At 38.4% G+C, this 27,641-nt stretch overlaps 1 protein-coding gene and 1 long non-coding RNA gene across 7 annotated transcripts; one reads left to right on the forward strand and one right to left on the reverse strand.

Moving 5' to 3' along the window:
* Window positions 1-1,822: 1,822 nt before the first annotated feature.
* ZBTB38 (zinc finger and BTB domain containing 38) lies at window positions 1,823-25,714 on the reverse strand. 6 transcript variants are annotated; one of them, XM_085069545.1, is made up of 4 exons: window positions 25,580-25,714; window positions 24,675-24,740; window positions 19,544-19,653; window positions 1,823-7,669 (listed from the first exon to the last, which is right to left on the reverse strand). In XM_085069545.1, exon 4 carries the CDS (start codon window positions 7,667-7,669, stop codon window positions 4,091-4,093), a length of 3,579 nt encoding a protein of 1,192 aa, XP_084925671.1. In that variant the 5' UTR covers window positions 19,544-19,653; window positions 24,675-24,740; window positions 25,580-25,714; the 3' UTR covers window positions 1,823-4,090. The 6 variants fall into 6 exon arrangements, with proteins under 6 accessions (XP_084925671.1, XP_084925670.1, XP_084925672.1 ...); XM_085069544.1 differs by lacking the exons at window positions 24,675-24,740; window positions 25,580-25,714 and adding an exon at window positions 23,785-24,031; XM_085069546.1 differs by lacking the exons at window positions 24,675-24,740; window positions 25,580-25,714 and adding an exon at window positions 23,785-23,925 and having other exon boundaries at window positions 19,540-19,653.
* LOC146433336 (uncharacterized) lies at window positions 24,134-26,057 on the forward strand. The gene is made up of 2 exons (XR_014854058.1): window positions 24,134-24,224; window positions 25,157-26,057. It is a non-coding gene; the product is annotated as an uncharacterized LOC146433336 (long non-coding RNA).
* Window positions 26,058-27,641: the final 1,584 nt, after the last annotated feature.

A 27,641-nucleotide genomic window follows, 5' to 3' on the forward strand; every position in this document is an offset into this window, starting at 1 on the left:
ATTTCCCCTGCACAAATCCTGCCATTATCACTATGATCTGGCATTAAGCCATGTAATCTGTCAGGTGCTGCTGCACCTCATTTCTTGATGGCTTTTCCTGCATCCATCTTCTCCTCTGCTGCTCCTTCGGCAGTGGTGACATTCCTTCCTCATCCCCACACTCCACATCGTGGCTGGGGAAGGACAGATGTGTTTCAAGGTAGCAAGCAGGGGTGTGGTAGGCAATAAACTGCTTCATCACACCAGTAACGGGTGGATTTGTACAAATGCAAAACTTAAACCTGCACAAAGACCTGAGTTTGCATAAGCTGAATTTTAACCTGTTGGAAATGAGAGGTTCCTCTACAGTACAAATTGAGGATTTGATTATCTACAGTTGGCTGTCTAGGCTGGCTGCCCTGTCTGGCTGGTGGCTGGTGAACTGAGGCTCACCTGGGTAGAGTCGAAACTTTGATCTGGGAAAGCAGCAGGGCAGCACCCTGAGAAAGGAGATTTGTGCTTGAACTGTCCATTGCCACACTTTGGAAGAAGAGTGCGTGACTACTGCCTCCATACTCTCTCAAAAGTTATGACTACAGTTGGGGTTGACTATTTTAACTTAGCATTAACTTTCTTTGACCTATAGACATTGAGTTTTGCCACTGTGTGATTCCTGATGCTGTTTTATTTTTAAAAAAATCTTACTTTAATCTAACATACCATATTCAGAACACTGTTTCAATTTCACAACGTTCATTTTTGGCCTCTTTTAAAGTTACATTTTAGGAGCATCTGCATGACAGGTAGGTCTGTGCAGCTAAGGACACGGTTAAAACAAACACTGGTGTGCTGACTTGCGAACTTAGGGGAAAAATTTCTTATAAAAATGGGGAGGTATCGCGGCAGATCTTTGCTTCTTATGAGAGAACCTCAGTGCCAAGGTGCTGAACTGTCAGTGATAACTGCTGTTTTAAGGAAGTTTAGAACAAGTAATAGTGATGATGACACATAGTGGCTTACTTCAAATGCTTCTCCCTGTCATTTAGCTGTCATGCAATCTCATTTCACAGCAGACAGCAGTATCATTTACATTTGTCCTAACTTTGGGTATGTCATAAATAAGGACTGACTAACATTTTGTTTAGATGCACAAACTCCATGATGATCCATTTGTCTTTTTTTAATTAGCATTTTAAATAGAGGGGAAAAAAGTATTTATTACAATTACCAAACTTCTAATTTTTTTTAGTTACACATCTCTCCTGACAACCATCCCAAAATGATCTGTATAATTTAGCTAAAGTTTCATTTTTAATGCAAGTTACAGATGAGTGACACCTCGTCACTCAAGGTGATGGTGAAGGAGGAAGTACTTTGAATATGCATACGCTTCTGTTTTGTATGTATGCTCATATTTTCATATGCAATTAGATATTTGCATTTTGAACTATATTTCTTGACAGCAGCCAAAAAAAGTACAGTGTGTAAACTACACATTCTATACTGCAAGATACTACCAGAATCTAAAAGAATTTTTCAAGTTTCAGGTCCTCATGAACACATTTAAGACGTTGCAAAGCATTAAACACAGTTCACCTGTGTCCCCAGCCCTCTGAGATACTGAGCAGGCAGATTCTGTTCTGCATTGCATTCCCCTGTATGATGCCAAGAAATCACTTCCCTTGAGCTCTGGCATGTTCTCAATTCACTGTTCTGACCTTAATGAAGGAAATACTTGGTAACTGTGTTGCTTAATCTTCCAATGAAATAACTATTAGAAGATATGTATCGGTAGATCATGAAGATTATGTAAGCATTAAAATAATTTAAAAAATGGAGAGACTTATAGAAAAATAGGAATATGTTATTTTAATTAAGCAAAAACAGAGTTATAATCACTCTTTCTAAAAATAAAATTAGACTCTTTAATCCTTAACATCTGCATTTAATATTTTCTTCTAAACAAAAATACAGATGCGATTATGTAGCAAATTACAGTCTTTGACAACGTATAGTATTTACCTTCTCTTACACTTACTTTAATTCTAATTTGGTCATTAATACTTGATTCATTACTGCAACATGTTACTTGTAGTAAAAGTGCCACAATTGAACTATAAACATGACATTGCCATCTTAAAACTGCTTTGCTATAAACTGTAGAGAATATACAGAGTTACAAAGTCATTGTGTTTTTATCAAAATATACAAACCCCCCCAACCTAACACAAGCTAACAATATTCTTCTTATGAACTATACAGTTATATAAAATATCTGTAAAATTATCTTTGTATTTATAAATATTCTACCTTATTTGCTTTGGTCTATATTTATCATCATACAAGTCCACTTAGAAGATATCTTTGTGTACTTTCTTTGAAACGTCATTATACTTTCCTGTGTTTATTAATCTATTATCCTTATTTAAATGGAACCAAAGCTGCCATGAAACCAGAATTTCTCAAAGGGTTCATAGCATTCACCAGTGATAGAATAATTAAGTGGACTATATTATTACTTCAATCAATACTGTATTATAATTTCAATTGTAGTTTTATTGTACCCAAGCTATAGTTTCTTTTAAAATATTCAAGAAGACGAAGTTAAGTAACAAACTGTGAACCATCACGCTGAATGAAATTGAGGAGCACTAACCCTCACCGTGACTTAATTTTTTAACACTTCACAGGGATGAACAAACATGACTATTGGAAATGCAGAAACAGTACAACAGAGCTCTATCATATAAAATGCAACTTGCAGACATACACCTGCTTGGACTTTTTTATGCATCTCAGTTGAAATGAATCCCATTTCCACAAAATGATATTAACTGGAATATTTTGGTGCTGTCTTTCAGAAGCCGTTCTCCCAGTTCTTAGTGAACTGTGCAGCCATAAGGCTCTCCATAACCCTTTGGTGTGGCAGGATAAGGGACACAGGAATGTCAACACTCCTTCCTCCAGCAGCCCGCTCCCGGCCCCTGTGTGCTGTGGCCACAGGACATTGCTGGAATGGTTGGTGGGATCACTAAGAAGGGACATCTGAAGGTTTAATGTTGCATTTAAGGCATGGAGATGACAGGGAACACCACAAACTGGCCTTATACCTGTTTATACACAGGGACTGCCTCAGGGATATACATGGAGGCAGGAATCTTATTTACCTGCTCTCAAAATTAAAGTATTTATGGGGAGTTGCTCTGTTGTTTCTGTCCAGGCATTACTCCAGCATGAGGAGGAAAACTCTGTCTACATCTCTTTCTGTTGACAAGAATGTCATTTCAAAAAGCAAGAACTGCAGACATTTCTATACAGGATTTCTGTTTCAGTAGAACAATTTTCTTTAGACCAATGCACCTGAAGAGCTCACCAGGCCATTGACATGGGGATTTATGCAGTTTGGAAGACTGGCTATAGTGAGTTCCACTGAACCTTTATTAAATGTCTCAGAGATATATAAATCTGGAATACTTCTCACACCAGCACTCAGACTTAACAGTTATTATGGTAACTACAAAACTGAATATGGAAAGGAAAAGAGTAATTTAAACTCCTGAATATGTTTTGTAAAGGCTGAGCTGCAGAAAAGCATGGCAGAACTCAAATGTACTTCGGCACACTCAAGCCCATGAAACACTTCCCACCTTCACTTTAGAATACACAAGATTACAATTATTTCCTTTATAAACACGTTACTTTTGTAAAAAAAAAATGCAATATATGGTTTCTGCAGCAAAAATTCCTTCTACAGAATACACCATGAACCTACTGATTTCTTTTGCCTAGAATGATTCTGACTCAAAACCAGAAGTGTAAAATAGTTCAGTGACTAGTTTCTTGTGATGTTAAGTAGAAGAGTTAGGGTTGGTCACTTTTCTTTCTCTCTGTGTTAAGAGTCTATTGTGGCAAAAGTATTTTGGGTGTTTCACATGAAATTTGTATTATTGCAAATACTGTTTTTTCTGTGTTTTCTCTCTTTTGCATATATTGACACACATTTAGATGAAGAAATTTGACCTTAGTAAATGATACATTTCCCCATTCAATATATCTGTATCTTCTCCAATATATAGTTTTGGATTTTTCTTCTCTTTTGCACAATTGTCACTCAGAGTATAACTTCTGAAGTGACATTTTGTGTATTTTTCACTTCGCTTCCTTCTGAGCCAAGGAAATGTGGGTTTTCCAAAAGTTTAGTGCTTTCATTGCAAAACTGTTCTTTTCTATCTTGTGTGCCTGGACTTTTGAATAGATGTTTCTTCTGGTGCATTCCCAGAGCAGCTGCAGTCTTGCAAATTTTGGGGCACTGAAAGCAAGCAAATCCTTTTCCATTATGTTCACGTATGTGCCTTTGCTCGTGGTTCCTTTTGGTAGAAAGGTACAAGAAGCTCTGAAAGCAGAACTGACAGTGGTAGCGTTTTTCTCCAGTATGAATTCTTTCATGTATTTTGAGTGTTTCATTTAAAGTGAATGCCTTATTACAGTATTGGCAGACAAAATCTTTGACACCCAGGTGAATACGTTCGTGTTTCTGTAGATTTCCAGGAACAGAGAAACATTTACCACAGGTTTTGCAAGTGTAGGGCTTCTCCCCAGTGTGACACCTCATATGCATTTTTAAAGTGGATGGACTTTGAAATTGTTTTTGGCATAACTCACAAGTGTAAGGCTTTGAAGCAGCTGCATGCCAGTGTACATGTTCATGAGCTTCTGCTGTGGAAGACTGGTCTCTTTCACAGAGCTCACAATGAAGATTAGGCATTTCTGAGTTGTCTTCCTGGCTGACCGCCTTTTCCTCAGCAGCATTCCGGAGTGCATACTCTCGATTGCATGTGTTCTGGCTTTCCACACTGGTGCTCTTGCTTCCGTGTTTTTTCCTCCACTTGGTCTTTTTCATTTTTCTTAGCTGTTTGGATTTCTTTTTTGGTTTGTAATTATAGTAAGGTCTCCAGGGTTTATCACTGGAGTCCTGGTCACTTACATCATCACACATTTCTGTTAGCTCCACGCATTCTGAGCTATAGGGTCTAGATGGGCTTCTTTCTTTCACCTCCATTTCTGGCTCCTCAATGAGATTGTCCTGTTTGGACTCATGTTTGGATTTTCTGCCCCTTTTACAAAACAGCTTTGATCCCAATATATGTCTTTTTACAATGGCTTCATTACCGATTTTTACCGTTATCTGACAAAGAGGTGCAACATTGCTGTCAGCAGATGTTCCAGGTAAGGCAGGCTTTGCAATATATGTTTCAGTTTTACTGGACTCTTGGACAGCATTTGTTGTTTTGCTACATGAACCTCCAGATCCTGTGACATGCTGTGTATCCTCAGTTGCTTCTGCTCTGTTATGCAGCAGTGTTTTCTTTTTCTCTTTAATAGTTTTTGATTTTGTAATGCACTTCCCGTAATTATCTGACCCATACTTACAGTCATCACTTACTGACTGACCAGGTTGGTTATTTGAAGATTCTGTCTTACTGTTTTCTATGGAAGTGACTGTTTTACTGTGCATTATTACTGATGAAACTCTGCTACTGTGCATTATAACAGATGGTGCAGAACTGCTGTAACTGATGACAGAGGTTGAATTTTCATTCACGTTAGCTAAAGACACAACTGAGGAATCACACTCCTGTGAACCAGAGTCATTCACAGCAGTGGAAACTCTTTTTTCAGCTGGGAAAAAGTCCCTCTGCACGTCAGAATTTAAGATACCTACTCCCCAAGAGGAAGAATTATGAGTATTTGTGGAAGATGCTGTATCATTACATGAAGATGTATCCAAGGCCAGAGTTCTGTTGTTTGACATTATACTATGTTGAAAATTCAGTGGTGGTAGCTCAGAACTAAGAGAACTCGGAATGAAACAGTTAGTAGAAGCAGTTTCATTAGCCTGGGTACTTGTTGGAACATTTTCATAAGAAGAATTTCGGTAGGATTTGTAAGGCAGTCGCCTGCATTTCATAGGTAAGAGTCGATACAGTTTGTATGGGTACATACTTGGTTTTAAACCCCCATTGGCTGTCTTTTTGTTTACTGAGAGGCGATGGTCAATTGCATGGAAAGACTTCTGATGGTTTTTCAGGATATAGTAAGTCATGAAGGTCTCCAGACAGAAAATGCACTGGTAGCGCCTCTCTCCAGTGTGCCAGATCTCATGTCGGGTGCGGTACTCAGCTAATGCAAAGACTTTATTGCAGTAGTGACAAGGGTATGTTCTTCTCCAGGAATGCACATTTGCATGTCTTCGAAGGCTGGATAATGTGACATAACTACGCTTGCAAACGACGCAAGTGTATAGTATCTGCCCATCGACGACTTTAACCAAATGATCTGTTTCTGGTAAAGTGCAGTTTGCATTAGAACAATCAGTGATGCTGTTTTCAGACAACAGAGGCTCTGTGTTTGCAAATGAACTTCCATTCCGTCCCTCTGTAGCAGTATAGTTATCTGCAAAATTTTGTTCATTTCTGTTGTGAGGCGACAAGTTACTTGATCTCATGCAGACTTGTTCATGACTTTCCAGTATATTTAGATTTGCAAATTGTTTGCTGCAGTATTTGCATATGAAATTTTCCTGATGCTCTGAATGGAGCTGAAGGTGAGCAGTGAGTAATGCCCGGTCATTGAATGATTTTGCACAACAGTTACAGCTGTAAACAGGTGGAGCGACAGTCGCCTCAGATGCAGAGACATTAGCAGAAGTGGTTTCCTCTTCTCTGGATACATGCAAATCTCCTGCTTTGTTTTGAGATTTTGGAAAGGAAGTAATTGTCTGATCAGTAACAGCTTCATGCTGGGCTTCTGCAGTGGTTACTGTAGAGGTTGGTACTTTTGCTGTAGCCAAACCAGTACCCTGGGGCTTAAAGGCTGACTTAGGAGTACTACCTGCTTGTTTTCCCTGCTGAATGACTGGGGTGGCTTGGTGATTTTCATAGCGGTCCTCACCCACCTGGTATGAAGGGCTGCTGTCCTGTTCAACAAAAGGTGTTCCTTGTGAAGTATCTGCCCCAGAAGAAACTGCATAAGAGTGTTCAGCCAAGGTACTGGCTGGCTCAGCATCTTTGCAAACATCACTTCTGTCAAGGCTGATGTTGGGAGCTTGTATTGTCTCAGATACCTTTTTAAAGCTGGCCCTCAAATCAAGGGGAGAAAACAAATTGTTTTCTGTTTCAAAAATTGAGAATGCATTTGTAATTCGTGGTCCATTTGTCACAGCCGAGTCTTCATGTCGCTTGTCATGTTTTTCCTCTTTGACAGTCCCTTTTTCATTAACACAGTATGCATAGGGGCAGGGGGAACTTGAAAAATTTACATCGGTAAGATCTTCCAGAAATGATATTCCCAGTTTCTTCCCTGCAGCTGCAAGGTCTGTTACAGTCTCCTGCCTCTTAACAACTACTGTGGAACTGTAGATGTAATTCAGTATCTCTGTAAACACTTCAGCTTTGAGATCATCTAACTCCAGTACATGACCTGAAATACAGATAGTACGACTCCAAAAGATGTTTTTAAAGTAAAGGCTTGAAGCTGCCAGCACATTACTATGGGCTTTAAATTTGGTGTCCTCCACAATTATGGTGACATCGCACAAAATACCCCGAATGCGCTGTTCGTTTAAAATGGAAAGTACTGTGTCACTGTGGAAGTCGTCCTTGAGATCCTTTGAATGGGACATGACTGTCATCTATAAGAAAAAAAAGTAATTGTATTTAAGAAGGCATTTTTCATCCATTCCAATTACAGCTTAAGTTTATAGTTCTATATTACTTTATACATATATTTTTTTAGCTTATTAACTTTTAAAGTTTAAGAATGAGTAAAATTTTGTCATAGTATTTCAGGTTTAAGTCATCTTATATTCACTGGTGCCGACACTACTGCAGGAAATGTCTGCCCAGATCAAGGAGGCAGGAGCACCAGCCTCTCCTCAGCCCGAGGTAGAGGATCCCTCCCCTCTGTCCCAGCGTGGAGCCGCTGCCCATCCTGTGCCTTTCACTGGGAATGCAGCCAATGGCTTTTGCTGCGTCAGTGGGTGTGCCTGCTCAGGGTCACTCCGAAGGACTCCTCGAAGCCTGGATGGAATTCCCCAGCATGCTATGGAGGGCCCTGGCACACATGAAGGGCAAGGCTGGATTGCTGTGGTCCTGTGCAGAGCAAGGACTTTGCTTTCTGGGGCTGTTTGGCAGACACTGACTTCACAACACAACTGAAGATGATCTCCTTACTAAGCTCGTATTTAAATCACAGCAAGAGAATCTCAGTTACAGGAGGCTATACATAAGGCTTTATAAGCAAATGAATACACAAGGAACACAATTTGGTAAACAATAGCACTATTTATGTGGACAGAATATTTTTAATAGTGATTAAATTTATTAAATAGCTTACACGGCTTTAAAATTACTGAAAATTTGTGAGTAAAACAAGTAGAAAGTAATAGAAAAACAAATAGAAAATAGTATCACTTTTTTCTTCAGTTACAATTTAGCTTTAGTGTTCACACTTTGTAATGAGTGTGTTCTTAATTTCTTTCATATAATAACATTTAACTGCAATAATAAGTACCGTTAGATACCTGCTAATATATAATAATGAGGTTTAATGCTACCAAAACTATTTAGATTAGCCAGGCTGTTACTATATCAATATATGGTCCATTCAAAATATGCAAACTATGAATGAAAAATATTCTGAAAAAAATGGAATAATTTGCCAGTTGAATTTGACTTTTGACAATTTTTGACAACTGAATTTTGTATCTAGTGAAAATCTCTGCCTTCACCAGATGATTTTTCTCAAATTCAGATCTGTATCATATAATGAACTTTGTTCCTTTTTTCCCCAACTCTGAGTAGTGTTTTCAACTACTACTGTCCATTTCTGACTTCAAGTCATAAAGAAATAGTTGTGCTACTGGCACTTACCAATCACTACCATAGAAAAATCACACTTCTTAAAGACCCTTTTCTTTAAACTTGTGAAAGCAAAATGCACCTTAAAGAATATTACCAATAACAGATAATTTATAAGACAGGCTAAAATACTACAACACTGTAATTCCAAGTTAGGAATTACCTTCTAACCATTCCATCTGCTGCTTCAAACTTTAATTTTCAGCTTGAAAAATTTTACTATGACCCTTACCCTCAAATACTTTACATTAGGAGTGCCATATTGACCCATATTCACTAAGCAAACAGCAATGGCCATTTAGAACACACTGGCTCTCTCACCCAAAATATTGGGAAGTACTCCTTTCTGGAAAATAGGGTCTTTATCATGAAGTTAAGTAATACAGATCATACACCCCTGCTCTAACTAATCTAATTACACTTAGGACACTTTTATCACAAAGCCACAAACTACTTCCCTGCAAATCAAATTACACAGAAAAGTGGCAACAACCTTACTGTGAAGACAAACCCAATATACTATGAACAAGACCATGCTATATTACGGATGAATCTTGGAAGTAAAATTTGTACCTTGCAGCATAGCCACTGCTTCTATCACGAAAGGTATTGTCTGTGCAAATAGTCAAAACTTCTAATAGACTTTGATGGAGGAGAATTTTCAATGCACAGAATTCCAAACAAAATTGTGATTCACAAAAAATACCTCTGATGTTTCCCATGATACGCCATGGATGTCAAGAAATGAATTCACCAGTATAATGGTGATAGAAATGTGCATGAACATTGATATTTTGATCACTCACAGCATCTGTAAATCTAGATGCATTGTTCTATGTCTTTAAATCTTAAAATCATAGTTTATGATGGGTTTATGACACTAATTTGGTTTAAAATAAGGGATATTTACTCATTTAGAATGGCAACTTGAAATTCACAATGGTTTGATAAAGTTATCTACTTTGGTTCGGTATCTAAAAACACAGATATAGCTGTAGATAGTTTCTGGCATACTGAGTCCACAGAAAGAATACTGACAACACTTTTCTTCCAGCAAGCAGCCACTATTCCATAACTGATTCCTTTTTCTCATTGACAATGTCTGAGATTACATCTGACTTGCTCATGTGATGTGGTATTAGAAATGAACTGTCAGACATCAAAAACATTTCACAACAGGAGCTATTGATAGGCTTATTTCCTGAGTATAGGAAATAAATGATGTCAACTCTACCTCCAAGTGAACTGCCCCACAGGAACTCGCCTGTGTTTTTTCTGTTTCTTTATTGGAGACAGCTGGTTTTAGTTCAAAGACACATCATCTGACAGCCTGTTTGCTAAGTGTATCAGACTGCTACCGTCACGCTGAGAGGCATACAAACCCAAGTGGATTTAGTACAAGTCTTATTATTCAAGTAATTATTTCAAAATTTATCCTCCTAAGGACAAAAGTGAGTATTTTAAATTTCTACACACCATGTACATAGATTGCCAGCTTTTGCAGTCCTGGATAATTTGGTATGCTCAGTAAAATACCAAACTAGGTTCCTTGTGTCAACATTGCAGAAATGATTTTTTTTTCTTATTTATTTTTTTTTCTGCTGTGTGCTAAACCATAAGCTAGATGTCATTGGAAAGTTATACAGAAAAATTCCAGACCAAATCAGTTTTCAGAGCCAAGACTTTTTGCTTCTTCATCTTAACCTACGCATGCCTCAAATAGTCCATTTATTCATGTCTAATGATTCTCTACTGCCTTCTATTTCACCTGTCTTGCTTCTTGCATTTGTAAAAACACACCTGAAATGCTGTGAAATCAAAATGCCCTACCAAGCACACACATAAATTGAACATTTTAGGAATATTTTACATTCCATTTGCAGTTCATGCTATAAAATGAAAACCTGCTCTTCAGTTTCCAAGGGAGCACTACCAAGAACCAAGATACACAAAGATCGAATTTTTCACATATATTATTATTAAATATTTTTCATTAAAACTCTGTGAAGTCCATTTGGAGTGTAACTACTCTTCTGTATGGTTTTTATTACAGAACTATGGAAGAAATTTTAGGTTTTTTTGTATATGTTGCCCAAAACATATATTAATACCATTTGCCCTATTAAAGTGAACAAAATTCCTAAGCCAACTAAGCCCACTTTTTTTGACACAAAGATGTCCATTATTTTCACTTTTTACTCTCAATATAGACATAAATAATTTCTTAGGAATCTGAAGAGTAGCTTTGTAGCATAATCTAATAGTCTTTGGTACACCTACAAATAACTTCAGGTTCAGAACAGAAGAATTTTTGATTGGCAATTACAGTACTATTTGCAGATTTTCTGCAAAAACAGTAACAGACTTAAACTGTCATTGAAAGTTCTTGTATCACTTGGAGAAGTAAGATTTAGGTATTCATCTGAAACTTAAGTGTAATGCTCAGTAGGTTTATTAAATTATAACAGTACCTTTTCTGACTTCAACAGAACACCACTCCGGGACAACAGTCATAAATGAAAATAAGTAATATTAAAAGTTAATGTCAAGATCAGAGATTGATGCATCCAAACACAAATTTGACTACTTTTGCCTCACAGATGACACTGCAAATTATAAATAGAGCAGCCAGCTCTACATGGACACAGCTAAGAGTAGAAGTTACTGTTAATTTTTATATTAATATTACTTTGAAGTCAACAAAGAGTTCACAATGCATTTTACTGGCCAATGAATATGAAACATAAATTTTTCCACTACCAAAAAGAACTATTACAATCTAGGAATATCTTTTTAACTTCTGCTAATATTTTGAAATCTTCTGCCAGGCAAGTGTACCCCATTACATGTGAGATGAGATTCTTTTATTTCACTTCAGTCAGCTAAATTTGAAAGACAAGCTAGTGGCATAACAAATAAACTCCAAAGCACTAGGGCCAGCTGCTAGTATCCAGGAAAATCAAAACCAGCAAGATAAGTGATGAACCATAGTAGGAAATCTCCTTGTTTTCATACTCCACAGATTTCTATTGCATGTTGAAGTGCTAATATTTTCTGCTACTTACCAACACGACACTATATAAATACGTTAATTCCATAACTTCTTTAGCATCAGTTTCACCCCACTCTGTAAAGGTACTCCGAAGACTGTTTTGTTTCCAGCGTGCTTCCCCAGTTGAGGAGGAACATTCACCTGTACCTAACTCTCCTAAAGAATGCTGTTTTGTTCTAGAGCCAAAATGGAGCAGGCACCACCGACAAGCAAAAACCCTCAAACAAGCACACACACCCCACACATCCCCCCAGCTCTGATCCTTGCTTACCTGGAAACCTACAGTGCAACCATCACTGCTACGGTGACTGCCCAGTTTTTTATGGAATCACTTCACCAGTCCCATGCAGGCAGCAGGGCTGCCTCGATCAGGGTGCTGCAGCCTCCCTGCACCCTCGGGCTTGCAGGGCCGTGTTCGTGGTGTCTAATGATGTTAATGACGTCTAATGACTTTCAATAGCTCGCAGGAGCGTGTAGGTTAACGCTCACTCTACACAACTACACATTACTTCTTCAAGTGCATTGAGAGATTTTCTCCTTTGGACTCTCGCTGCTCACATCCTTCCCTGTTGCTGTAAAACTGCATTACAGACTTCAAATGTTTTGTTCTGCCTCGCGCTTTCGTCTTTTAATTCAGACAGCTGGGGGGCTGGGGTGGGGTGATGGAATTTAGCCTAAGAGTATGTCAGTGTTAACAGAGCTCTCAAGCCCCGCGACGAACCATTCTTTCAGAGTTGGGACTCTTTCTCACTATTAGCATCGCGACCTCAATTCTCCCACTCCCTGCTTTCCACTTCCCATGAGCTCTCCCACCGCACGGCACGGCACGGCACGGCACGGCACAGCAGCACGCAGGACGAGCCTGTGCCCGCGCTGTGCGGTACTCCGCTCCCCCAGCACGGCCCTTCCCGCCGCGGGTGGGCTCCCCGGCCCCGGGGCTTCCCTTCCCCTTCCCCTCCCGCCCCCGGCCCAGCCCGGCCCTGCCCGGCCGCTGCCGCCCGCGGGGGGGCGCTGCCCCCGCGCAGTGACAGCCGCCTACCGTCCCGTCCCGTCCCGTCCCGTGCGGTCCCGCGCAGCGCGGTGCGGGATGGAGCCCTGCACAGCCGCAGGGACGCGGGGCCCGCAGGCGGCGGCTGCCGTCGCCTCCCGTCGCCTCCCCGTCCCGCGCCAGCTGCGCGCACGCCGGCCCCGGTGCGGCGCGGCGCGGCGGCCTGGCGCCGTTCGTGCGTTCTGCGAGCGGCCCCCCCCGCGCGGGCCCGCATCGCGCCCCGCTCATGGCGGAGCCGCGGTGCCCCTCCCGCGGGAGCCGCCACTGACCTGCCGCCGCTCCGTCCCCGCCGGCGCAGCCTCGGCCCGCGCGCAGCAAGGCCCCGTCCCCGCGCTTTTAGCACCGGGCCCGCGGGCTCTCCGCGGGCAGCAGGCGGGCGGTGGCTGCGGCCGGGACCGCGTTCCCAGCGCGGCGGCGGCCGGACGGCGCGGGCGCCATTTTGCTGTGCCGATCCCGGCGATGGGATTGCCCGAGGTCTGCCGGGCAGGGCCGGGCCCGCGCCCTCCGCCGCCGCGCGTATTCTCTGTCCCTGCTCCACAGCTAGCGCCTCGTGCTCAGCTAACGCGGCCGGCGGGAGCCTGGGCCTCTCCGCCAAGCTGTTCGTAGGCAACCACTGCAAATGTAGAGCGATGAGGAAACGCGGCGCTCACGGCACCCGGCGCCTGCTCCACGGCCATCGTGCAGCGCTGTGCACGGCCCTGAGAATCCTCTTGGACCTGACACAGGATTGCAATGCCTGACTGTCCTTCTAGGCCTTTGCCAGAAAGAACGAGAAAGGATTTCTGGGGATAGATAGCTCTGTGCTACCTTCTGCCACTTGCCTCCAGAAAGCAGAGATCAATCATTACCTTGAAAAAACCCCCCTGAAATAAGTTACACTTGATCACTGAATTACAGTCACATTTACCCTTTTCCTTATCTCATGATAGTATCTTTTTCTAAAGCATATATAGAAACTCAAATAGTATGAGGAAATTTGTTTTCTGCAGTATTCTTACTCATAATTCAGGTTTCTTGTTATTTTTCCCTGCCTCAGGAAACAAGTACACTGCTACCATTAGTGCTTCATAAACAGTAACAGACGCTCCCGCAGATAAAGAAGGACCAAGCTTGATTCCATCTGGCCACATACTCCTACACATTTTGTACAGTCCTCCCAGATACTGGCTCTCTCAGCCTCTCACTTCAAATCAAAGTCAGCAAAGTCTGTTTTCTCAGGAGTTGGAATCATAAAGCTTAGAGAAAAACTGGGCTTTGAGAGACAGGTGAAAAATACTGTTAGATAAATGAACAGTTTGGTTTTTGTCTTAAAGCTTGCTTTTGCCCGAGGCTAACCTATGTTTATTTTTACAAGGTATTGTGTATAAGACTTCACTGGACAGTAACTTTATTTTCAAATCTTAGATCTACATATTAAAAGCACTGAATAGTAGGAACTGATTCATTTTAGAAAAAAAAAAATCCAGAATCATGAACTATGTCATCATTGTCACACTTGATGGGCCTGGAAGTTGGAACTTTGCTAGAGCCTCTTCATGATAAATGCTGTGTACCCTCTCAGGAAACTGCTTAATATCAACATAACATATAAAATCTATTATAAAGAGAGGAGGTCTTTATTTTTCCCTAGAATTCTGTCTTGGAACTATCAATGTTTTCCTGGTTGGTTGAAGGCTACAGAAAGAAATCTTTTCATGTCAGGCAATTGTGACAATTTCAGTGACTTATCTATACATGCATCTTTCACTAATTTATACAATCCACATTGGAAATTCTTCTTAGAAACACTGAACATCTCTGAGAAAAGTTTCTTTGTTAATTCTGGATCATTTGGATTCTTACCTGTAAGTTCACCTACTGAAGCGATGAGTATGTTTTTAGCTTAGGGCTCTTTGCCACCAAAAAATGATTTCTTTAATCTCATGGCAGATTGAGTCATGAGATGACCAGTAGCTGTTTGCCAACAGCTGTGGGAGGGTAAACAAATAATTGAAGAACACAGTGGTTTTGATTGCAAAGGCAGAGTGCCTCCCAACATTTTCCCAACTTTCATTTTTATTCCAACCTACAAAACAGATAAGCAAAGTTTCCTACTCACATGTAGGTTACTTTTAATCTTTGATTTAATTTTGAATAGACTTTGCCTATTGCTCATTTGCTAATGTTCCTTTATTACTGTTTTAGCTATGTATATTCAAAATCATATGTATTAATGAAGATTTTTGACACAAGTGCCATAAAAAGTATTTGTGACAAATACATTGTTAGTAACAATACAATAAAAGGGATTAAATTAAACCTGTTGTAATCCCTTAAAAGAAATAAATGCCTTATTGAACAAGCATCTTGAAACAAATTTAAAGAAGATTAGGTTATTAGTTCCCCCTAAATCTTAATTAAAATTGATTATTTTAAATTGTTTTGAAAATCAGATGCATAACTATCATTTGTATATCTGATATATCCAACTTAGAGGCAATAATTTATTTGTACTTGGACATTGGATGCTCTAGCAGTCTTAATACCTATAGACAATATAACAGATATGGAAAACTAAAAGAAGAGGTTTTCTCTCTTTTTAAACAGGGTGTTTTCTTAACGCAACTTCAGCTCATCCACTAAAAAAAGAATCACCTTTTGTGTGACTAGTAGTGTAATTGAAGGTACTAATTTCCATATATATATACACATATGTATGAATGTATAATTTGAGCTATTGGGAATTCACAGTCCCATCAGCTCCTTGCGTATTAAAAATAAAAGAATATTTTTAATACTAAGGCTATCTTGGCCTCACCCAAGATTTTACATTATTCTTGTAAGGTTTCACGTAAAACCAAGTGCATGCAAAGAAAGGAGGTGCTGGTGCTGCAATTGGACCCTGTGAATGCACTACAGTGATATCTGGGGGAAGTAGGACAAGATCCATTTGCTCTGCAGTCCTGATTCCAGGCTGTAAGCCCCAATACAAATGATACACTTCAGAAATAGTGAGCTTGCTAGAGTATATGTAACAATGCCTATTAAACAAATAAATTATTGCACATCACAGCACACAAATACTGTGTTCCTTGTAGAAGGAAGTCCAAGTAGATTAGCACTGGATTATTTCTTATATGGTAGAATTGCAAGATATAGAGAAAATTTTCAGCAAGTCTCTTTAAAATGTATAAAACAGTTCCAAGGTTACTGAAATGGTGGTGTTTGGATGCTTTGCTGTAGTCTGAATCTCAGTTTTGCAACTCGTGGCACATGTTATTCTTTCCTTAAGAGTATTTCATACTGTCTCAGAAAAAATGTGCCAATATTCCTCTCTAGTCAAGCAGTTTCAATTCTTAAGCAATGGCAGAAAACAACATATCGAGCATTACTCAGTCTTGCAAATTCCTCAAGAGGAACAGGAGTTTGGCCAGGATTTGACTGATTTCTGACTCAGTGCCTAGACCAGTCTATCCATGAGAAAAATGTTTGGATAGACTGTTGTCTTCATTGCTCTCCCTGTGGAGGTGAGAGCAGCCAGTGGTGCTGCTGAGAAGGAAACACAGCTCCTCTGCAGTCACAGGCGGGCCAACCCTTCACTCAGGAGTGGGACACAGTGAAGACCCAGCAGCCCAGAGTGGCTTCAGCTCCCCTTTGTGGTCCATGAGCAAGGGAAAGAGTTCCATTTATAGCCCTCCTCCTCTTATTCAGCATCAAGTGGAGGGAGAAGGAGCCCAGTTACAGCACCTGCAGCAGCCCCCTGCTCCTCCAAGTCTGGTGGAGAGAACACTGTGACAACTCACTTGGCTCTCAAACTGTGTGAGCCATGCACATACGCCAAACCAAGTCTTTCTCCAAGAAATGCTGTCTTTTTAAAATTTAGGAATGGCCTAATCAGAGTTCCATGAACACTAAACAGGACACATACAAACAATTTTTAAAGGTGTAACTACATCTTTTTCTTTTCCACCAGGCTAAAAAGATAATGGAGCAACAACAATAACTAACATAAATCAAAATTCTTCTCTTGCACAAAATAGAAAAGCTTATGTTGTACTGCTGCTAAGAATCAGCTGACTTTACATCTTGCTATCTCTGAACAATCTTAGTATTATTTTCCATTTAAGTCTTTCTTTTTCTATGTGCTGCTGACAAGCCATTTTCTAGCTGCCTACACTTGTAGGACATATCAGTCCTTAGCTAGCAGAGATCAGTTGCAAACATGAAGCTATGTTTACAGACAGAGTGACAACAACAGACATTCTTCTGCTGCTGACTGTTGTCAAATGTAGTGATTAATATATCTGAATAGCTTTAAACAAAAGGAGCAAATGAAACACTTAGTTTTTGTTCATTCAGAACAATTACTATGGTATATTCTGTTGCCTGTTCGGTTATCAGAAAGATAAAAGTAGTTGAACTCAGCCTCCATTTTCCAATTTTCAGAGGAAGCATCATTTGAGAATGGGAAACAGCATCCACAATGCAGGCTCAGGGCTGCTGTTCTTCTGAGTGAGGTGTGCTGGGGGCCAGGCCAACGCAGCTGTTCTTGCCCTTTACTACAGCTGATGTAGCAAATCATGATAGATTGGAAAAAAGAGCTCAATCCAGCCCCTGCAAACACCTCATTCAGTTGATCTGCTAAATGGCTGGACACAGCCATTTTGGCAAATAGCATTGGTCTTGAAGCCGTTAACTGGCCCCCACTGGTCTCCAGTATTCCTTAAAATGTTGCAAAATATTTTTGTCTTTGCTGTTGTTTTGGTGAACCAAAACCAAAACCAACATACAAATGATGGCTATTGCTCTGAGACATTACTTCAGCGTGGCTAATATTTTGACAACTTATCGGACACACAAGAACTTTGTACGCTTTTAAATATTCTTATGCTCCATTTTGTGCAGACCAAGCCTCCCATGCTAATTTTGTCCAGTTATTGCAAGCCCAATGTAAAGTGCAAAAATAAAAATGACAAGAGATATTTCCATTGAAAACATGAGGCGTTTTGGTTAAAACCTTTGAGTATTAGGAATCCACATTGGGCCATGCCCAGAAATCTTTTTATATGGTGATTTTCAAGATGCATGCATTATTGTGAGCACATGGTATGTAAATGCATTGGGCTGCTTAATAAGCATTCACTGACACACATCTGCAGCTTTGCTAATGTACCTTTTATTCCTATGTGGTTGTCAAGGAAACAGGTTATGGCCTAGTATTCTGTCTAAAATGTACTGAGCAAGTGTTCTATGATAATTTACTTAAAATAGGTACAACTTAGGTTTTATAGCTCGTTGCTTCTGTAGGTGCAGGTAACCTGAATTTATCTAATTGTAATGTTTCACTGATTAGTTTAAACCACCAATGCCATTTTATTGTATCTGAAAATCCATTACCATATTCTATGCCACACAACATTGTGTATTAAAAGTAAATTTAATTACAGAAAACCTTTTGAGATATTCTAGGAATTGAACAGGTTTTTTTGCTTGTGGTTTTTGGATTTGGTTGGGTTTTTTTGTTGTTTGTTTGTTTTTTGTTTTGGTTTGTTTTTTTGTTTGCTTGTTGGTTTTTTGGTTTTGTTGTTGTTTTTGTTTAATTTGATTCCTTACCATACATTCTGCCTGGTGACCTTAATTATTTATTTGAACTTAGAGATACCACAGCGAGGATGACTCTGATGCGACAAACCATTTCCTACCAAAATTTGTGCAAATAGTGCCACTGAAATCAATGGGATTTCTCCCTTTCCACGACTTGAATTATACTCTTTGGTACAAAGGAAGGACCACATAAAAAATTGATTAATTAATCAGGATTTCACTGATTCTTTCATTCAATACATACATATCTTAAATCTAAAGCACAGATACCAGACATATTTATTCTAACCAAGATTATTGTTGGACATTCACAATTCACAGAAAATTCACTGAAAAAAGGAAATTGCTAATATTTGAAAAAGCCGTGCAAAAGGTGAACTGTTATTTTGAAATATCCTTTGTGATTATTTATCACAATACTATACCTGAATCTACAAACTGCTCTTTCCAGCTCGTGAATCAAGAGGCTTTTTACTGTCCCTGATTACAGTCTTGTATAAAAGTAGAGATTCTATGAGCTATACCCAGCTTAACCAACACAAGTGGCTCAGAAATGGGCACTGGCACTGAGAATTCCTCTGCCTTTACTGCGTGGCACAGGTTTGCAATGAACACTCGTGACTGGGATCCAGAGCTGACATTCTGGCAAGCTCAGGAGGTTTGTGTGCCTACCAGTGTGTTTGGTTTGTACACATCACTGGAGGCTGTAACAACCTGTTTTAAAAACTATTCTGTCTGATTTTGTTTGTCCAACTTCTATGGCAATAGAAACCCAGCAGGAAGTGGAAAAATTCAACAATATTGACATGAGAATAGAGCAGTGTGATACCATAGTGAAAACAAATCTTAAATTGTTGTAATAAATTACAAATTAACAGAAAATATACCCATGTAATGCAGTGGTAATGGTGGTAAATAATTTAGCTCTATTTCTATGTGAGATTACCCAATAAACTTACCCACCTAAAATCAGGTTGTTCTTCTGTTAGAGTCTTTTACAAGTCGTATTGACAGGTATTTTCAGCAAAACCATCTCAGTAATTTTGTGAACTGTGTGGCTACAGTGTATCAGCCTGCAAAGGGAAAAATCCAAATTTAATGACTGAAGTATTAGACAAGTACTAATTTCTTCATACATTGTGTAATCCATCTGAATTTTTCCTGGGGTGCTGTAGGACTCCAAATTTACATCTGGGAGTTTTAGAACAAACCAGCAATAAACCAGTACCATTAACCAAGCTTCTGCTGCATTGTTTTATTACGATTTAACCTGTGTAGTGCAGACTGGACATAATGATATGTTCTAGACAGAACTGTAAGGATGTTTTCAAGTATAAAGTAATTATTTTGAAAGATGTTTTCTTTCTCTTCATTCTCTTCCACCACTTTTCTTTTGATCTCTTTTGTCACAGCTATCACCACAGTATCTGTGATAATGACATTTCTAGGCAGCTCTTGTTCTCTGGAATACACTTCCTGTATTTCTCTGCTTAAATGATTATTCATCATTGTTAAACATTCTGATTTTATTATTATGTATCAAACATCCTAAAAAGGTTCTCCTGTAACAGTATAAAAATCATGCGGAACACAGTTTTGTTTCAAAGGAACTGAACAAAATTAAATTGTTCTATAGAGAAACTGCAAAATCATGCAGATAAGGCTTTATGACTCAGCTGATAGGCATTCACAGAGCAGCAAGTATGGAGCAGCAATTAAGAATACATAGCTCCATCCTCCATTTGCAAATACACCGTATACTCTTATCAATAACATTGTACAGGAAATACAGGATCCATTACTTTGGCTTTAAAAGGTAGGAAAGTGACCTAATTTGTTTTGTTGGTTTAGCCTTGTACAATTTTAGTATATGTTAATTTGAATAAGAATTCTGTTGCTCACATCTGCCCGTAACAAAGGCCAGGATGAAAAAATTGCATTAATTATTATTACCTCAAATTCCAATAAAGGCATATTCATAAATGACCAAAATACGGTAAATGGGAAGCTCAAACATCATATTTGGAGGAATCCAACAGTAAAAGGTCTTACCAAAGCTAAAGATTTCCCAAATTTGGTAATACTGAAATTAAAATACAATATTATACATAATAAAGCCGTTTCAATACATAGGAAAGCAATTAATGTGATAAGGTACAACAAACACTAGATACCACAAAGGGGTTACTTGGTACCTATTTGTTACTACCAGAATCTGTTTAATAGTCTGACAAATATTATCTGAACACAGATAGTTTCCCACTGAGAGACCTGCAGTTTCAAATAAAAATGAAGTTTAGAGGCAGAAGTAACCTTAATTAGAAATACAGGTAGGATAGTGTCCAAGTGAATAATTTTTTGGTTTGATTTCATTTTTACTCATGCTTTAGATTTTCTGTGAGGCAGAAATGAAATTTGCATGGATAAAAGAACAAATTCGAATTAAAAAAAGGGAGGCTCAGTATCAAAATTAGACTTCTATGATAAAACTGAAAAATCCTCTAACCACAACAAAATAAACCCAAAAAACCCAACAAGCCTCCCCGACAATAACATTTTCAAGCCGTGCTGGAGGTGGGAAAAACTGCACCTGCTCCTCCATGCCCTGGTTAGCTCCCTCAGCCAAAGAATAAAATGGATGAAGTTTACAGAAGATTTCTTATGGCACCTCTGGCTGCAACATTCTGACATTCAGCATTAGCTGGATGTAAGTGCCACTGAAATACATACAGCAACCCACGTATAACAGTCAAACTGGAAACAGCTTGCTAATTACTAGACTCCTCCTTAATAAAGAAATCAGCTTCTTTAGCTAGAAGAAATTACTGTTCGCAAGCTGCCAATGAGTTTTTTCCAGACTCACGAAAGCACTTGAGTTCAGTTACATTCATTACAAGAGGACTTGCACCCCTTAACAAAGAGCAAATTTGCAAATGGATTTAAAACAACCATAGGGAAATGTGCTCATGTAATGGAGCTACTTTGAAAAAATGCCTTGAGTGGGTATGTTTAAACACAAAGATATGATAAAAACAGTTTATTGCTAAGTGCCCCATCTTTTCTGAAGATAAGTATCAGAAGCAATAAATAGATTTGACATAGCATTTGCTCAGCATTTCCTTTAAAAATAACCACACAAGAAATAAGCAAAGAAATGCACTTTCTTACTACATTTAATGGTGCCTTCCATATTAACATTTTAGACAGGAATATAATCAGCAGAAGCAAGCTACTGGAGGTAAATCAAATTACAAAAAATGCAGACTTTAATACGTCACTTGAGAGATGCTGTCTGTTATGTTTTCAGTTCTGCTTCTTTAGGTGGAACAGAGGAATACTGTACTGCATTAAATTAATCTTATCATTATGAATCAAATGGTTTTATTGTCATCATTAAGGATTTGCCTGTTACAACACATGACAAGTCATATTCCTGAACAGTTATACTCTCTTCATTTGGAATGCACTGAACTGGTATATTTAGAAGTAAATGAGAAGTAGTTTAATATTACTGATACTGTCAAGGCTATTACTGATAATTGGCTGTGCTTCTAAATACCTCCTCTGCATTCACTTTCAGTGCTGAGTCTTCTTCCACACAAAATATACTCACTCATTTTAAAGTCAAGGACATGAAAGGAAAATGGCTTCCCTGCTGCAAAAGTCTCATTGCAGTAGTGAGAATTTCTCAAGTCACGTACAAAGGCGATCAACAAGGAGATACACTACGTTATAAGCTCAGTGGAGACATTCAGTGACATCTGATTCTATATAGGCACAATGTATACCTGTGGTATAAAGATTTAACTTTACTGGCACTTTAAAAAATGTTAGCTAAAAATAGAAATAAAGAATCATAATACTTAAATTTTTCAAAATCTAGAAGGTCTGCAAATTACCGCAGACCACAAGGGAGCTTATGCTCTAAAGGCTTGTTCAAGGTTTGACAGGAGTTCTTTTGCAGTATGCTTAAACACAGTTCTTTACCTGAACTTAAGAATGGGTCCACTATTTAAAGAAATGCATATTAGCATTAGTGTGGCTGAATTCAGCAAAGGTGAAAGAAGGTTTAAACATACTTCTGATTCTCTACATTTGTCAGATGCTAAATGTTTTAGTGATATTTTTATACTTGTGATAATAAAACTATTACTTTATATACACACAATACAAACCTTGACCTACATGCAAGACTAGGCTAAATTAAAAAAAGAATCCAGGGTATGTTTCTGGGAACAACCAATGCAAACCAGGAATAAAACAGGTTTTTGTGTGTGCAGCTCTATAAACCTGGTGTCGTTTAAGAACTGATAGCCGCATGGAAACATAAAGTGAGATCACATTCTCAGTTAGAACTAAGAGGAAACAACTGCGACATTTCCATTTGCATTGTGATATTGCTATTAAAGAGAATAACATCTTTCTACATCTCTACTATTGAACCTTTTAAAAGGATTTGGTTGCCAAGGAAACTGGTTCTGGCCCAGTATTAATCTGAAACAAATATATTATGAAAGTTGGTGTAAGTAATACAGTACTCATAATTTTTTTTTCTTAATGCTGAAATTCAGGGTTTTGTACTTAAAGCTGTTAAGTTTTTATTTCATAATTTTTTTTGTGTGAAGTAAAACATATTTCAGTGAACTGATACTGTTTAAGCTGACAGAGCCACCTATATAATTCTCTCTCTTTAAAGTTCTCCTACCTTTAAATAAAAGAAATACTGCAGTTTTATGTTTGTAGTCAATACTGGAAATATAAGCATTAAAGCATACTATTCTTTATTTAATATTTCGCACAAAACACAAAACCGCTTACGACGGAATTTAAATATTTTTCTTTTTTCTAATCTCCCTCAATTTTTATTTCTGCCTTTTAGCTGCAAGCTTAGTAATGCTTATAGTCAGCTTTAAAATGTAATGGAATCAATAGGGTTTTCAAAAATTCTTTTGTTGCATAAGCGTTGCCACGCCCTTAGTACATATGATTATTTTAACAGACATGATTGCTCCACTTTCACAATAGATCTAAAAAAACCAGATTAGAGTAATTGTCATGCCAATATGTGAAGCCAACAATTTAATATAGGTTGTTTTCATAAACAGTTTAGTACATTTTTAAAATGAAAGCTGCATTTCAAAGCCCATTTCATGTTCTTGCAACACTGACCAAGAAAACAGTAAAACATGCAAATCTCAACCTACCTGCATGTACCACTTAGAGCAGTGTTAGCATGGCAATGCACTCAGCCATTTTTATGTAAAGCGATGGAGATAAGTTCTGTTCTTGTTCTTCTTGATAATTTTTTGGAAGCAGTTGTCAAAATTCAGATGGGAAGCAGCTTGAATAAACCGTGAGCAGGAGAACCGAGTTTATCAACAGGGAAAGCAGGAGTGGGGAAAAAAAACCATCCTCATCCAAGGTTTTCGGAAACTGCAAAACAAGGTTGGCTTTATTTTTCTCCTCAGAGGGTTCAAAGCTTGAAGCTGACCACTGCAAAGGCCACTTGTCACATTTAGTGAAAATCAACCTATTGATATCACAGCTGAAAATATAAACTCGACAACCAAAGCCCATTGCACAACGTGGACTGCGTAAGAGTTAAAAATAGATTCGACGTGCCTCCTACCTGCATAATAAATATGTAAGTTTCAAGTGCTTTAATTCGATATTCACATTAATTAACAATACAATATACATTATTTAAACTACAGTAAATGCAAGAAGAAAAAGGGTGACACCATCTGGAAGCACAGTTTGCTTTTTTTTTTCCTTTCCAAGGGCTAATAATGTAGTTTGAATGTGATGACAAGCTAACAGCTCACCACATTGCAAATGAAAAAAGAATTCTTAAGGTGATGCTCAAATATCTAAGCCTGTAATGAAGCACAAACCAGTCTTCACTACTACATGACATGGCACACAGACCATTTACATACTCACATTTGAGATACTAGGCACAGTATAATGAATTCAATACACAGCATGCACACAGCACAAGCAACGTTAATCCTGCCTGCCATTTTAGGCTTGCAGGAGTAAGATACATACTGCAGCACAGCTCTAGTAAGGGAGGAGGCAAGGGACAGCTCACCTTAAATGCAGTATCTGATTAATGTTGTAAGTGACATTGCGTATCAGCTACAGAGTCTTGGTTCAACTGGGTGGGAGGGAACAAAGAAAATTGTCATCAACTGGTGATGCAGGATGAGCTCCAGTCACTAACATTGTTAGCAAACTCCAAATTCTACAATGATACAGTAGTAGGCATTTCAAACTCTTATCAAAATCTGCTTGTGCAATGGCTGAGTCGCCTGCCGAGGAAAACAAAACAGTCTTCTTGCTTATTGGAGAAACACTGCATCCACTACAGCAACATCCTCTTGATGCAGAAAGATTTCACGTCGCACATATTAAATCCTGGATGCATTTGCTGTGCATTCTTAATTTTTAAGTTTCAGAATTAAAAAATAAAATAAAAATCCAGTGATAGCAAAAATAACATAGTTAAAGGTCTAATGTTTAGACAAATAAAACATTTCTTTTTCTTTCCTTTCTGTTTTCTCTCTTTTACAGTACATCAAAATCCTGAGCAGTATTGACAAACCACACGAGCACCGGGTCTGACTGCATGATCAGCTGTCTGTGTCTACGCTACACCCTGTTAACCACAAGCAGTGTTAGAGCTAAATATATCTGCAATGCAGAAACAGTAGGTGCTATGTGGCATACAATTCTGATTAGTTTTAAGATATTTTTCTATCCTCAGATACAACAAATAAAACAAAATTTACTGCTGATCTCTGCCAAGCATGGTATCTGTCAGACTTACAGAACATAAAAGCTATCCTAAGTACACTGACCTAGATAACACTAAGAAGACTTAAGCAGCGTGCAAGCATACTCACTGTCAAAGCAAGGAAAACGAAACAATGATTGTCTAATCAAACTGAAAGCAACAACTCACTACCACAGTATAAATTCCAAAATGCTACGTACTGTATATGCACATCTCATGTTATTGGAAGACGCAAAGCTCCTTTGTTTTTTTTTTTTTCTCGGCAGCTTTTCTTAGCTACGGGTGCACAATGACATTCTGACATCATGGAGGTCAATGCAGATACTAAAGTGCTGTCGTCTTTAAGAAAAAAATAATTTTGAAATATAAAACCAGAGCTGTAAAAATAGTGGTAATAATAATAATAATGATAATTAAAAATTTCACATCACCTACTTAACATCTTTCTGTTACCTTCTGAGATTAATAGCATGCACGTTGTTCAGCCGCATACGTTAAATTGGTATCACCCTCTGCAGAGACTGCAAGAGTAATTGTAGAAATTAGATTTTTATAAATGTCAAAAAAGGCTTATCATCTGGAAAAACTTAAAAATACAATAAAATATTTTGCATGTATAATGAAAAATATGCAAACCAAAAAGCATTAAAAACTGCTTGTCTGATTTTTAAAAAAAAATGCCTAATAAGCAAAACTGGTTCTATTTTCATTGTCACTCTGTCTCCAAAGGGAGAATGAGAGAACCATGCTGCAGTTTACAACCTGAATTACCTCCCCAGAAGGCTAAACCGCCAGATAAGGTAAAACAAACGGTGAGATCTACCTGTTTAGAGACCAGAATCCCCCCCACCCCATTATGTCAGTGACTTCTCTCAGTTCCTTATCTCTCTACCTGCAAATACCACAAGCTGACACCCAGCACAAGAACAGAACTGAGAAGATTAACGTGTTAGCTCTCAAAATATTTCACTGAAAGATTTCTTTAGGTAGCTATTGTTTAGCAATATATTGTATAAGTGAATTATACAATTATATATTGTATGCATGAATATAAATGGTTTCTGGCCAACTGCAGAAATAAACAGTTCCTTGTGAGGCTGGATTTGTCCAGAGAAGCATTTGACCTGCCAATAGTCAGGTCAAATTGACCTGACTATTTTGACCTGCCAATATGGCTGAGGAAGAAAGCAGCCAAAATTTCAAACACATATTCTTTCCCTAGGAACCTGTGTACCTGATGATTTTTTTTCTCCAAAAGAGCACCCCTTTTTAAAAGTGAAGACTAATACCAAGTATTCTGTTAAATTAGAAAATGTTGCACAGCAAAAACTAGGCTGCCATACGTGTGTATTCACTTCCTGTAAAGAAACAGACAATCTGATTTTGCCTTTTTTTCCCTTTTTTCTTTTTCAATGATTAAACAGGTGTCTGTTTAATTTGGAGATTTTTCTTTGGGAAGTTTTTTGGCATTTTGTTCTCTTTCATTTTAAAGGCTAGGAATGAGATGTTCCTAACAGTCAGTGCTTTAAAATATTCAGAATCCCCTTCCATAAATAGCACATCTGTCACAGAAAGGGAACCCAGCCAACAGAAAGGCAGATCAGACCAGCAAAAACAACTGCTATTCCAATGCATGATTACGAAATAAGTTAGGATTTTAGCAAGCCTTTATTTAGATTTTTGTTTGTTTTGAGCTTTTTAAAGTATGAGCTATCTGATTATATACATGCTACCATATATCAAATTTAAGAATGTTAAATATGGATTAGTTTTGAAGTTTATTTATGTTCATCTCATAGTCAAATGTATATTGTCACATTAGTCATGCCCTGTTTAAAACCACGGCAAAGCTCCTACAGATTTCTAGAAGGGAATATTTAGGCTGTATGGAACAGTTTGTTAAAGTATGATATTATTATTTCAGAAGCAAGTGGTAGTTATGGTTATAAAGAAATGATTTCCAGAAAAAGACCAATTTCAGCAGAGTGCCACAATAAATGTATCTGTTCCTGCATTCCTGAAGTCAGGTTTGCATTCACCCAGAGAAGTACTGCTCTGGGATAGACACAGGAAGGCGATTTGGGTTGTGTGATAAAGGAAACATTAAAAATCTGCTGGAATTGAACAGAGCAGAGGAGTAAACATCTCACAGTGAACAGGGAAGTGAGCTTGTCCAAATCTTTATGCGTACCTCTTGCTTTAATGGGCCATTTTCAGTGCTTAGTAATAATTTTTCAGGCTTATATTTGCAATTATTTTGCT

The sequence above is a fragment of the Lichenostomus cassidix genome, chromosome 9, assembly GCF_008360975.1.
Source record: "Lichenostomus cassidix isolate B80296 chromosome 9, HeHo_3.0, whole genome shotgun sequence".
In the NCBI taxonomy this organism is placed as follows: Eukaryota; Metazoa; Chordata; class Aves; order Passeriformes; family Meliphagidae; genus Lichenostomus; species Lichenostomus cassidix.

What these genes read in the sequence shown, in the direction of transcription:
- ZBTB38 (XM_085069545.1), bottom strand. Translation starts at nt 7,669, where the DNA reads ATGACAGTCATGTCCCATTCAAAGGATCTCAAGGACGACTTCCACAGT.